At 46.6% G+C, this 12,895-nt stretch overlaps 1 protein-coding gene across 1 annotated transcript; it reads right to left on the bottom strand.

Annotated features, from left to right (window-relative positions):
• Positions 1 to 834: 834 nt before the first annotated feature.
• LOC149873882 (natural killer cells antigen CD94-like) lies at positions 835 to 11,476 on the bottom strand. Its single transcript, XM_090038706.1, has 7 exons — positions 11,404 to 11,476; positions 9,733 to 9,855; positions 7,777 to 7,875; positions 4,569 to 4,691; positions 2,988 to 3,130; positions 2,429 to 2,571; positions 835 to 985 (listed from the first exon to the last, which is right to left on the bottom strand). The coding sequence occupies exons 1-7, from the start codon at positions 11,474 to 11,476 to the stop codon at positions 835 to 837; spliced, it is 855 nt and encodes a 284-aa protein (XP_089894832.1).
• Between the last annotated feature and the right edge of the window lie 1,419 nt (positions 11,477 to 12,895).

The following is a 12,895-nucleotide window of genomic DNA, read 5'->3' as shown; positions in this document are numbered from 1 at the left end:
TTGGTTCGCGAGGTTCCAGAGCCAGCTCTTGCGTTCCAACAGTGGAGCTAGTCCAAAGCTAGGTGCGGCTGCCGGCTCCTTAAGTCCCAGAACTGGTCAACGGCTCATGAATGGGAAATACAAAGCAATACTGTAACACGGTGAATCGATGTGAGTTGTTGGATTTCTGAGGCCTTTGTCTTCGCTGGGATACACCCAGGTGGGGAGGCTGAGAACCGGTCTGTGGGGTGATCAGGCCCACAGAGTTTTCCAGCTGTCATCTCTGCTGCTTTCTGCTTTTTTGCCTCTTTATAGATGTTCGTTGGACTGCCTCTATGACACTAACTATAATATAGGCTAAATATACAGAGATAGAATAATTTTCTTTTACATAATAATTGCTAGGCAGATTTTCTTCATAAGTTTCATTTCTGCAGAAACGACACTTTTAGATAAGAAATTAAATCTACAGAATGCGCATGTGTAGCTTAATGCCAGCGGAGAAAAGTACAAAGCGTTCATTTTGATTAACAGTCAAGACTTCAAGGTTACATAAATGTGAGAGTGCCGCGCGGCAGTTATACAGAAAAGGGAAAATAATATAAAATATATGCTAAATAATATAAAATAGCTACAAGGTTTTCCATTGTCTATGTGGCTTCACAGCCAGTCCTAGATTGGCAGTTGCACTGTCCCAGGGATGAAGTTTAGGATAATGGTGCCCTCCCGTCAAACAGCAGAACAGTATCCAGGGATTTCTGCTGGTGGATCCATTTCCATTCTCAAGCTCCACACTCCTCTTTCAGGTGCAGTGATCTCCTTAACCAGCGCCTATCACAGCGTTTGTCTGGTGGGTCAATCAAGTTGATTTTTTCCTTGTGCTTCCTTCTTCTCACAAATGCAGAATCGAGTTTCTCCACAACCTCCAGGTTTCACTTTATCACCTTGCAAATATGCACAAGCTCCACCCGGATAATTCTCAGGACTGGGGTCTGAGAGCACAATCCTGGAAGGCAAAACCACAGGCTACAGTTAGGTCTATTCTTTTGGCCTCCTGTGTCAGAACACAGAGCTATGAGTTCTCCCTGATTTGTAGCAGGGACTTCAGGGGATGCTCAAGCCATGGCCCAGCAACAGGAAAGTCGGAGATGCTTTGTAGCTGAAGTCTGTAATTAGCTGGATGGAAAAGAGTTAGCACAAGACCCCTGCACTCTCATGGCACATTTATAAAGCAGGGTGTGGTCATATTTGATTCCTCAACCCACATCAAGTGAGGACAACTTCAGTCCTCCAGAAATTCCTCCTGGGATCACATTTGCAAAATCTTTTCTTTCCTCCCCATCCTATGCCTGCATGCTGACCCAAAGAGATCTCTATTCCCAAAGTGGGTGAGAGAAGAGGCCCCAGTTTCCCATACAACTCACAGATCACATGAGCTCAGGCAGTGTCCATGGGATACATTCATGTACAATATGGCTCTTCAACATGTCATGCACCTGTGATGCAGCAAACTCCCCTGTTCCCACTAACCCACCTCCCACATCTATGATCTAACACTACCATCTCAAGAGCCATATGAAATTACCACCCCGTACTATGGTATATTGGTCCGCAAGAGACATGGGAAATTGCAATAAAGTGGACAGTTTTCAGGAAAGAAAAGCTGTTTGAGGGCAGTGACAAAGTGTCATGACTGTATTCCAGCCCTGCTGGCCAAGGTCACTAGTCACAACCAGGCTGTGGGGAGCCTGTACAGAGGCAGCAGCATTTGGGAGTCTTTGAGATACAACAGTGAACTAGTGGCACCAGCCCTCCAATAGTTGCCAGACCCTCAAGGTTCCAGGGGGAACGACATGTGGGTGCAAGTGCTGCCCTTTAGCACAGAGCTGAGGAGAAATATACCACCGGTGCCTTCAGCTGCTCTGCCAGGGACTGCTGCTGCTGCCTTCCCCAACCCCTCTGCACCATCAGGCAGCCTGTGTGCCCGCTCCCATGCCCCCACCATATTTAGAGCAGTGGTATTTTCTGCAGTTAGGAGGGCAGGCAGATATTTTGCAGAACGGGTTATCCCCTTTACCCCTCCAGTGCTCCTGGGGCCAGCAGAAGGTGCCACATGACACAGGGGTGATCCCTGGTATGTAAGATCTTGCAGATCTACTCGCTGAGGTACATACCAGGGGTCAGCAGGGGGCAGACAGTAGTAAAGAGATGAATAGGTCATTTTTTTAAACGGTTCCTCTCAGCACTTGTGTGATTTACTGTGGCAGGGGAATGGCATCTGTTATATGTTTTGAATCTGAACCTTATACACAAATTGTACACACATACAGACACATACATACATATTATTGGGGAAAGAGTGAAGTGTGCTGCCAATTTTAATTTAGAAAAAATAGGTGCTCCAGGTGTCAAAGGTTTGGAAACCATTGCCCTAGTGACACAGACTTACAGGCCAGAGGAGAGAGCTGAATCATCCGCCCAGACCCACATCCTCTTTTTGGAGTCAAACGACAATCCAATCCAGAATGGGTAGTAGTATGTACTGCTTCCACGATCTTCAGCATATTCAAAAGACCTTGCAGTTATGAAGCCCTGCACCACAATAAGATCAGAAGGAATGGAAGTGAGCTCTCTCAGCCATGTGGAGAGCACCAGCAAAGTGCTATGGTATTACCACAAGTCCTAGAGCAGAGATCCTCCCCTTGAAGAAAACTGGGTAGCGTACACCTGCATAAGAGCCAGTGCTAGTCCAACCAAGTGAGTTCTCAAACATACTTCAGGTAACTCTGTAAGATCAGACACATGACTAAGCCTATGTTCACAGCAGTCTGGAAATACAATAGAAGGCATGTGTGCATATATATCAACCCCTATTCATGCCATTCCTCCACACCTCTAGCCCAGAAACTGTGAAACTGTGCCAGAAAGCACAGCCCTAGAGCCTGGCTCCTTCCTGGCTTCATTCAAATGGTCACATTGTAGTGATATATTACAAGAAATGTGCACACCTGCTCTTCTGTACTCTCTATCATGAGCAGTAAGGCAGACTGAGAAATGCAGGAGGAATTACACTGCTCCCAAGTTCCTTTTTCAGGAGAAAACAGGTAGGACCTGTCCTGGCGGGCCATCCACAGCCCTGGACACTTCTCCCCTGGAACAAAAACAGACCATATATCAGCTCATCTCATTCCCCAATTTTCTTGAGCTGGGCATGTTGTCAGCAAGAGAAGGATTTCACCCTTTCTGTGTTTCTCCACCTTCACTGCTTGTGTCTCATGGGCCCTACAGTGTGTGTGGGGGAGAAGGGGGCAGCTTCTGCCCCATACACCTAAAGGGGGATAGGTCTTCTGCTCCCAGAGTAGCTGCTTCAATGTAGACAATGGCAGGTACTCACTTCCACAGCTGTCTGGGTGAGGCAGGGGCCCAACAGCCTCTGCCATTTTAGCTGAGGCCAGACCAACTTCTTGAGCCCCACCTGAGTTGAGGAATTGAGGCTTATTCCAGGAGGTCATGGCAGTGAAGATACAGGAGCGCTAGGCCCTGCCTGACAGCTGCAAGTCATGGAACAGGATGTGAACAGTAATGACCCCTGGGGGAAAGGTTTGGTTTTCCCTCCCCTGACAGGTCCTGAGAGTTTGGAAGATTTCCCCTGTCCAGAAGTTTGAGGAACAGGCACAATTCTGAAGAAAAAAAAAAATCATTATAGCAAAAGGACCTGTCCTTGTTTGTAATCCACTGTGCTGGACACTTCCCCGCCTGGAGCAAGCACACATCACTGATCAGCTCACCCCATTCCCCATCACTCTCATTCTGAGGATAGGACAGTCAGGAACAAGGAGGATGGATGTTTTCCCTGAAAGACTGGCAGCTGTGACTATGCAGAAAAGAAGAGGTGCTGGCTTCCCAGGCTACATGGGAATGTGATAGGCCAGACAGTCACTGCCACCTTGTTTGAGGCCAAACCAACTTTCTGAGCCCCAGTTGGGTCAAGGAATTAGGATTTGTTCCCAGCAGGGGGAGGTTAGCAAGAAGCAGGGCCACCCGGACCCTGGGTGACAGAGGCAAGTCCCAGAACCAGACATGGGCAGTAACGACTACTGGAGGAAATGTTTTTTCCACCACTGAAAAGTTCTGAGAGGTCCAAAGTTTCCCATGTCCTGACTTTAGATGAAAGGCAAAATCCTGAATTCTTTCACAAGCCCCCAAAACCAACTCTTCTGTGTTTGGGTTACTCAGTCTTTTCTGTGTGTAAACATGTTTTCACTCTTTGTATCTGCTTTCCTCAGCATCTTAAATGAACCTCATACCAGGGAACCAAAATCATTTACTTTCCAAAGATTTTCACTCCCTACCAGGCAGGGGTGCGAAGAAAGCAGAGTGCTTGTTGACAGCAGGTGTGGGGAGGGAGGATCTCCCCATTCTCCAGAACTCCCAACAAGCAGGACCTCATGACAGCATTTCCAAGGATATCCCTCAGCCAAAGCAATACATCTCTGGGAGAGGGAAATACACTCTGTAGTTCCAGGACAGCCTCACGTATGTGACTGGACCTGCCCTGTGGAGACACCAGGTTCCAGCCTACAATTTACCTGTGTTGTGGGGCTGCTCCATTGTAGTTACAGGCAGGATGGGTGTTTGGCAGGACATCAGCTCAGAGGTGAGATGCTCCACCTGCTTCACAAGGCTTTTCTGCTTTCTGTCCTGCTGAATCTCTGAAACATCAGAAGAGCGCATCAGTGCCTGTACATACAGGCTGAAGTGAAGTTTGACAGACCTGATCTCTTTTGCAGTGAACCAAACCCCTCTGTTGCATCAATAGGTTTTGAAGTTACAGCTGCTGGACATTTTCTGGTACAACACTTTTACTTATTGCAAAAAAATATTTATCAGAATTGAGCCCCCGTGCAGAAGCAGCTGTTTCAACAATATGTGCCGTGGAACTGGGGCAGATTTGCAATGGAAACTGGCATGGCTCTCCCTGCCAGCTTGCTGCCTGTAGTGGGGGAGGGGTGGGGAGGCAAATTACCCTATGGCCCATCTCGCTGCCCAGAGTTGTGGGGGGGGGCATGGCAGATCACTGCAGCCACTTCCAGGAGTGGCTGCGGCCGCTTCTGGGAGCAGCTGGAGCGATCAGCCGGCACTTGCAAGGGGGACACCAGCGCTTCCACTTGCCCTGCCTGCCCATTGCCTAACCAGTGAGCGTGACTCAACAGAGGGTGCACCAGTGCTCTACGCGTTGCCACTGATCACCTGCCCGCTCACCTCCCTGCTTATCTGCAAGGACCTTAAGGGATGGCTCAGGCCCCCCAGCTCCTAGCACGCCCACCTGGAGGGAGGCAAAGAACTCAGGGTTCCATGATGGCTTCCTTGCACGTCAGCCTTGGAGCTGGGCCTCCAGTGGCTTCCAAGCCCCCAAACAGAAAGCTGAGGGATTGCGTTTCGGCAAGAAATACTTAGGTTAAGTCTCTATCCAGGTTAAGTCTCTGTTAACCCCATCTGGGGTTAACAACACTTACTATTTGTAATTTATTTATTTTTTTGCAGAACTGAAATCCAGGTCCTGCCCAGCTCAACCTACCTTGGTTGACAGACTTCCTGAGTGATCACAGAGCAAACTGTCCAGAGTACCTGTCCCAACTAGCACAGATCTGCTGAGATCATCTCCACACAGCTCCAAGGAGCTTTCAAATCATCATGCCTGACCACTGCAGAGGTCTACACCACAGCCCAAGCTCATATTTCCAAACCAGTGCTCACTTAAGGAAGCAACCCACAGGTGGGGTGTGCCAGACTGACATTCTGCTTAACAAAAAAATATGACTAAAATTGTGTTTTCAGGGCACAGAACAACACAGATTTGTCCATGAGTAACAGCACTTTGAGTGTATGAAAACATTTTCTATTTTCTAAACAGTCTTCAGGGCTGCAGGCCAATTCTCTGCTGTGTTGATGAACCTAGCTGCAGGGAGTGCACTAGAGCTAGGCCCATTCATACTAATCTGAGGGTCTAGCCCAGAATTATCCATGTGTGCAGAGGCTCTAGTGGCTTATAACAGAAACAGCCAGGTGTACAGGAGACAACACACATTGCATATAATCAGCTAAAGGGGCTGAAGCAACAAACAGTGAAAACCATAGTGGAACTGTGACCTCGGTGTTTTTCAGACAGGAGTGTCATTGTTACTTTCAAGCATGACCCAGCACAGGCTGCAATGGTAATGGGACTTAAACACTGTATCAAGCAGCTCCCATGAAGCTACTGGGCTTTCAATTTAAGAAGACACCATCAGTTGTGCGAGAGTCTCTACCTGAGGAGTGAGGGGATTGTTGTGCTCTAGGCCCAACAAATTGACTTCCACATCAGAGTCATCCCTCCTGACCCCCAACCCTCCCCCCGCCTCCCCCCCCCCCCAAAAAAAAAAAGAAAAGAAAAAAAAGGCCAACATGTTTAGGACAGACCTTGAAGTCCATTTTTTCCACAGCTGCCCTCTCACCCCCCTGGATACACCTCAGGTACATCAATGATCTTTTCACAATATGGACATATTGGGAATAGTTTCTACAGCTGGTCTCTGTATTGTGGTGACACAAAGCCCGAGTCAGTGACATAATTTACAGTTAGAAACTTCCTGAGGGAACATTTTCTCCTTTGAAAAAAAAAGTTGAGTTCTCACAAGAAAGCACAAACTGTTCCATTGGGACTGAACTTCTCATGGGACTCAGAGAAGTTTGCAATGGAAACCCCCCAGGTGCCCTTCCAGCTCACCGTCCCACCTGCTTCTCAGGTGCTTCATATGGAGAACCTGGAAATATGGAGGCCTAAGGGGTGGCCCAGGCTTGCTGACTCCTTCCACACCCATCTGGTGGGCATAGTGCAATCATGGCTGTAAAGGCTTCCAGGCTCTTCCATGGCATCTTTAGGGGCTTGCCATGGACCCAGGGCTCCCAGAACTTCCAGGCATTAAAACGAGATGCGGACAAATTTCATTTCTGTAAGAAATATCCAGGTTTGGGCTTTTCTTCCACTGATTTGGTTTGGAAATACTTCCAATACCACAGTTCCAAACACATAGTCTTTCTGTGCAGGAGTGAAATTCAATCCCTAGCAAGCTCCAGTAGCCTAAAAACAAAATCGCCAGGTGTCCAGGAGACCACATACATTGCACAGTGGATGGATGCCCAGTGATCTGACAGGCCAGAACTGAACTGATTCAATTTACAGGGGAACTGTTACAGCAGGGCATGTGGGGAGATGGTCCCTATTCTCTGTGCTAGCCTTGTGCTAATACAAGGAAACCGGCTCCTTGACTCTTTTCCTTTCTACCTCCCCTTTTGCATCAGCTCAGTGTGGGGGTTGTCATTGTCACACTGACAAGCCAAGATTTTCTTTCATGCATCTAATTTCCCTATGTTAAGGGGAGGACTTGCAGGTTCATGACCCTGGATTATGATACCCAATGTCCTCCTGTGTTCTGCTGTCCAGTGAGTCATGGGGGTCACTGTTCATCCAAAACAGGAAAGTAATTCTAAGGAAAGCCACTACAATGACATGGAGTAAACAAAACAACAACAACAAAAGTCCAACCAGCTCATGTTTCAGCTTTGTCTCACTCATTTACCAGGTGCTACACTCTGGTTAATACTGCACATGGTGGAAAGAGACAACTAGTATTTGAGTGAGACACTGCAATTAATATGTCATGTTGCCCTCTTCCTAGAGACATTAGAAAACATTGCCTGCCCTCAAAAACTTTGTATGGACTCCTATCAGATCCATAGTGATTTCTATGAACTTACCATTGTAAACCAAAACTCCTGTTGCTATCATTAGCATCAGGCAGAGAATCCCAAGAACAAGCGTAGCAAGCTTCCATCGAAGAGGTGTAGCTGAAGGATCTGGTGAAGAAATACAAATAATGCAAGCATTGACATCAGCCAAACACAGAATGCCCCGCATCACACATGAAATAACTTGGCAAGGGAAAGAAGGAAGAGGCATCTTTAAAAATGTCTCCTAGAAACAGTTGCACTTGCTGAAAAACAGTGAATGAGGTGCCAGGGGAAAAAGCATTATGTGAAAGATGTCCATTGCTGCACCAGGACCAGGGCCCTGTCCCTTGGAAAGTGTCTTCAAAATAACAGACCTCTTTTGCAAAAAAAAAAATTCAAAGCGTATCTTGTGTCTGCAGTCATGGAAATAGATCATGCAAAAGCAGCAACAGGTGAATTAATGATATGTAGAGGGATCCAGAGTAATGGTAGGAGGAGAAGAGTGTATCAAGGGAAGTGCTCAGGAGCTGCATCTGCTTGTGTGTCTACACTGTTTGTGAGCATGACGGATAATGCTAAGGTTTCATCACTATTCATCATCTGCCAGTTCTGGAATGAATAACTCTCCATTTGCAGGGCAGTCCAGCTGCTGTAAATATTTTAGCTGTGCTCTTTTTGTCTGTTGTTTCTACTCTTGGGTCAGGTGACATGCAAATACCGAGGACAATGTAAACTTTATTATAATCAAGTAGGTTATCCACAACTGACTTTCCATTACATGTGTAAGCTGCCAGTTTGCTTTTCATAAGTGCTCATGCCACTATGCCTCAATATTGGGAGGAAAAGGACCAAAAAAAGAGTTGAAATGTGTTCAAATTAAAGTGAGTTTTGGCATTTAACTGAATGCTTCTGGGAGAAAACTTCACCTCACTCTGTCAATCAAACACTCAGTAGCATATATTGTAGCAGTTCTTCCAACTGCAGCTTTCTGCATTTAAATCACTACTAATAGTAGCCCTAGTGATTAACATTGGATCGTTACATTAGGGGGCACAAGTAAATTATGGCATTTAGCTGCCTTGCCTTCTATCTGGCACCTTAGAGCACTTGTAGACAAAATGGGGGTTTAATTCTCCCATAAATTGAAGTGGGTGAGGAGGGATGGGGGCTGACATGGAGTTGGGAGTGCGCAGCTGGACAAGGAGCAGCAGCAGCGCAGGGGGGAGGGGGGTGCCGCTGCTGTGCATCCTGGGGAAGGTTTGCTCCAGCGGACCAGGTGGGGCAGGCCAGGTGTCTGTGGAATGGGGGAGGAGGAAGGGAAGGAGGGACAGAAGGTGGGTGGCACGGGGCTAGATGTGGAGCAGGATGGGGGAGTGGGGCCAGATGTGGAGTGGGGAGAGGGGGGAGCGGTGTGTGGCTGGATGTGGAGCAGTGAGAACGTAGAGAGGTGGATGGCAGCATGGGGTTGGGGGGTGCAGGGCTGGACATGGAGCAGCGGCAGTGTACAGCAGTGGGTGGAGGTGGCAGCTGCACATGCAAGCTTCCTGGCATGTGGCGGTGGTGCATCATGGTGGGTGACAGCATTGTGTCCCTCCCTGCCCCTCTTCCCTGTCATTTTTGATGTGCAATTTGGTAGTTACCTGAGAACAAGCTCAGATTTCCTTTAAAATCAAAGGTTCTTTGGTGCATTGGTTGGACAGAAAAGCTGAACCCCCAAATGCCCTGAGAGAAGGAGCATAAACAGAACACACTTAGGAGACATATATTATGGATGGTAAAGGAACAATAAAATGCTGGTTACAAGCTGCAGCGATGCACTGTGCGACAGGATGACTCAAGTGAAAAGCCCCATGAGGGAGATATTGTGCAGCAGGGGAATTCAGTACATAGTGCACAGCCTGGGTGTGACATGTTTTTTGTGTATATGGTGGTACCAGAGACATGTGAAGGCCAAGTGCTTCTGTGAAACCTTGACAATGTTACCTTTATTGTTCCTGCGTGGGTCTGGGCTGCCCCCAGCCCCTCTGCGCTCTGTCTGCTGAGCTGTTGTGCTTCTGTGCTGTTCAAGCAGGTTCTCAAAGTGACTTGTCATTTCCTTCTGTCTGACTGGTGAGATAATGGGAACACAGAGGAAAGACTTGGCTTTACAGGGGCTGACAGAACAATATAGCTGTGAGCAAGGCTTGTGTAATAGCAGGGCTTGTTTACTATTCCATGAGGGCAGATAAGATTTCTGAAAGTCTTTCAAAAAGAAGACAGGAAACAGCTGTAACAGCTCAGGCACATGCAGGAGTCATCCCCAGAAATATCACATCTCAGATAAGGGGAGATGGAAGACAGTTTAGGGCTCAATGAAGAAAAAATCCCAGTGCATGGGTTATTGGCAGTGCCATATACAAAGATGCTGTTGAGTCACTTGCTCTTGTGATCATTGTAGGGGAATATGAATGAGGAATTGAAAGCTGTTCAAACACTGCTCAAACAAAACAACAGTTTGGATATTTGCTGCTGCTATTTTCTTCCAGCAATTGAATGGACAAATCCTGCATTCTACATCTTTAAGCCTCAGCATTATGTGCAATTGTAACGCCAACCATCATTCTACCCAGGAAAATGCCCTCAGTACTGAGGTGCTGGATTTAGCAGGAAGTAACCCACCAGGTGATTGTCAAAGCCAGACTGGGCTTGTACAAAAGTGATGGAGGCTTTTTCCTGCTCAGGGGAAACAGAGGGATGAAGGGCCAGGCTCTCAGCTGCCCATGAGAGAACTCAGGCCTGAAGGGAGGAGGAGGGCACCATGAGTTGTGTAATGCCTTGGGTCCTCCATAGTGCTTGGCAGGAATACAGGTGTCCCTTCCCTTGTGCTACTCAAGATGACAGGTGCATTAACAGGAGATGGTTGGAGGAGGCCCCCTCCCACCCAGTGATTCAAGTACCCACTCAGTGGGGCTCTTAGACCAGCTCCTGTCAATCAAATGCAGACACCAACAATAAACCCTTAGAAATGACTGGTGAAAAGCTTTTGAAGAGAAAACTTCAAAAATGCAAGGCCTGCCATTAAGCAAACAGAGCTATCAGGTTCACCTCTGTCATTTACCAGGGCCAGATTCCTGCAGGCAACTTTATTAGAAGCAGAGAGTAGACTTCAGCAAGATCTAGAAGGACTGTTTTAATCTAAAAATTACTACCTTCCTCAGAAGAAGACACATGGGCTGATGCAAGAGACATGGAACAAATAGAGAACTAAAATCCTCAGAAATATGAATTCTGAATGATGGCCAGAGGCCAAAGGAGCCATCATTCCCTGTTCATTGTTGTTGGACTATTTTTAATGAGATGTGATACTTAGAGGAACAAAACACGAATGAGTCCATGCATTATAAGTACAGAAATGCTGGGTGGCATACTAGAAGACTTTCTGAGTATCAGAGGAAGCAAACAGAAAAATGCATAGGGGTTTCAAGGTTCAAAAGCTGAAAATTGAAAACATCCTAAACAACTTGCAGAAAGGCTTTAGTCAAATACCTTAGAGGGCTTCTCCTTTTTTTGTAAACAGAGTTTATTTCATGATGGTTAATGCTTATAAAAAATATTTTGAATTTCTAGTTTGACAATGCTATCATTTTTGGAGTGATCTTTGATTCCATACTATACCTTTTCCTCCAGGTTTTTGCCTTTTAGGCTGATCATATTTCAGGTCCAAGTTGGTTATCGCATACTTAGCCATGTCCAGTGGTGCTAGGGAGATAGAAATTATAGACTGGGTTTCTGAAAGTTGAGTCAGTTGGATGATGCTAACTGAGGAAGTGATGTGTTTCATAAACAGCTTGTTCCTTTGAAATAACTAGCTGGGGCTGAGCTTTTTACACGTTATACTTGGTAACCACATTAAAAGAAAATTCAGCATTCAGGAAAGGTAACAGTTGCAAAGTCAGGCAAGAATTCACAAGACACCAGACTTACTGTGGCCTACACAACTTTAAATCAGCTCAGCTCTTCTATGCAAATGCATCCTAATGCAATCATTAATTACAGCAACACATACTTTTCTCTCCTCCACTACAGGCTCCAGCCTGTTTCTGTGCACAGCATGGATGGTGTTCACTAAATAAGAATGTATTCAGACAGTTCTTGGCATATGTGAATGAGTCACTGTGACATGTTATCATCATAGTTCAGTGTGTGGTCCCATGTCCTAACTGTTTCACACTACTGAAATCCTGTCTGGAGTATAGAATTCATTATTTCCTCGTGGGCTGTTTTGTGTTGTTCTGATTGCAGTACCATAGGCCAAATTCAAAGTGCTATTTGGGATATTTCGAAGTGAGGCACCCATGTTCCCTGTCTGGATTTGTCCCCTTCCACTTTATAGACATTAGTGAATTTATATTCACAACTCTCAGCGAATTTCATGCATTTGTTACATAGGAAAGTGAGATACAGAGATAAAAGCTAAATCAGGGAAATGGTGAAGTAATCCTAGGTGTGCAATCCAAAGTGGCTCGTGTGCACCTTTGCACTTCCCTCTTTATAGCACTTGGTCAGTTTGAAGGCAGGCTCCCACTGCCCTCAAAGGCAGTCCCAAGTGCTCAGCACCTCTGCAGATCAGACCACAGGCTCTCACATCAGGCACTCGAACAAGGAGGAGCACACAGGGAGGGGCAGTGAGTAAGGAAGGTTTGGTTTGTGACATGCCCAGCATCACCCAGGGCTCTGTGGCAAAGGCCTCAAACACCAGAGTGGCCTTTTCGTGCTGAAAACCCCTGCCGCATTCATTAGCAGAGCTATAAAGATTCTGTGTGAAAATGTGACTGTCTAGTGTCAGTTCTGAAAAAACCAGCACTGCACAAGATGGGGTAGGGGGAGGCAGGAAGGGAGGTACTGAGAGAAGCCACCTCATTTCCAACCTATTTTTGGAACCAAAACCACATTTTTCCTGTTGAAATGTTGTTCTGAAAGCAAAATCTCTTCCACAGTTCAACTCATGACTTTTCATATCAGCCTACTCCTTGTCTTCAAGAATTGTTACAACATACTGGGTGCATCTACACGTGAAGTGAACGTGATGTGATGAGTTCCAGTGCGCTTCACTGTGCTTTGGAGAAGCTGCCTGGCATGAGGGTGCTTGCTGTCACAAGTGCGTTTC

Source organism: Crocodylus siamensis, chromosome 1 (assembly GCF_052110815.1).
Source record: "Crocodylus siamensis isolate JL-2025a chromosome 1, ASM5211081v1, whole genome shotgun sequence".
Lineage (NCBI taxonomy): Eukaryota > Metazoa > Chordata > Crocodylia > Crocodylidae > Crocodylus > Crocodylus siamensis.
This window is presented reverse-complemented; position numbering and strand designations above follow the sequence as displayed.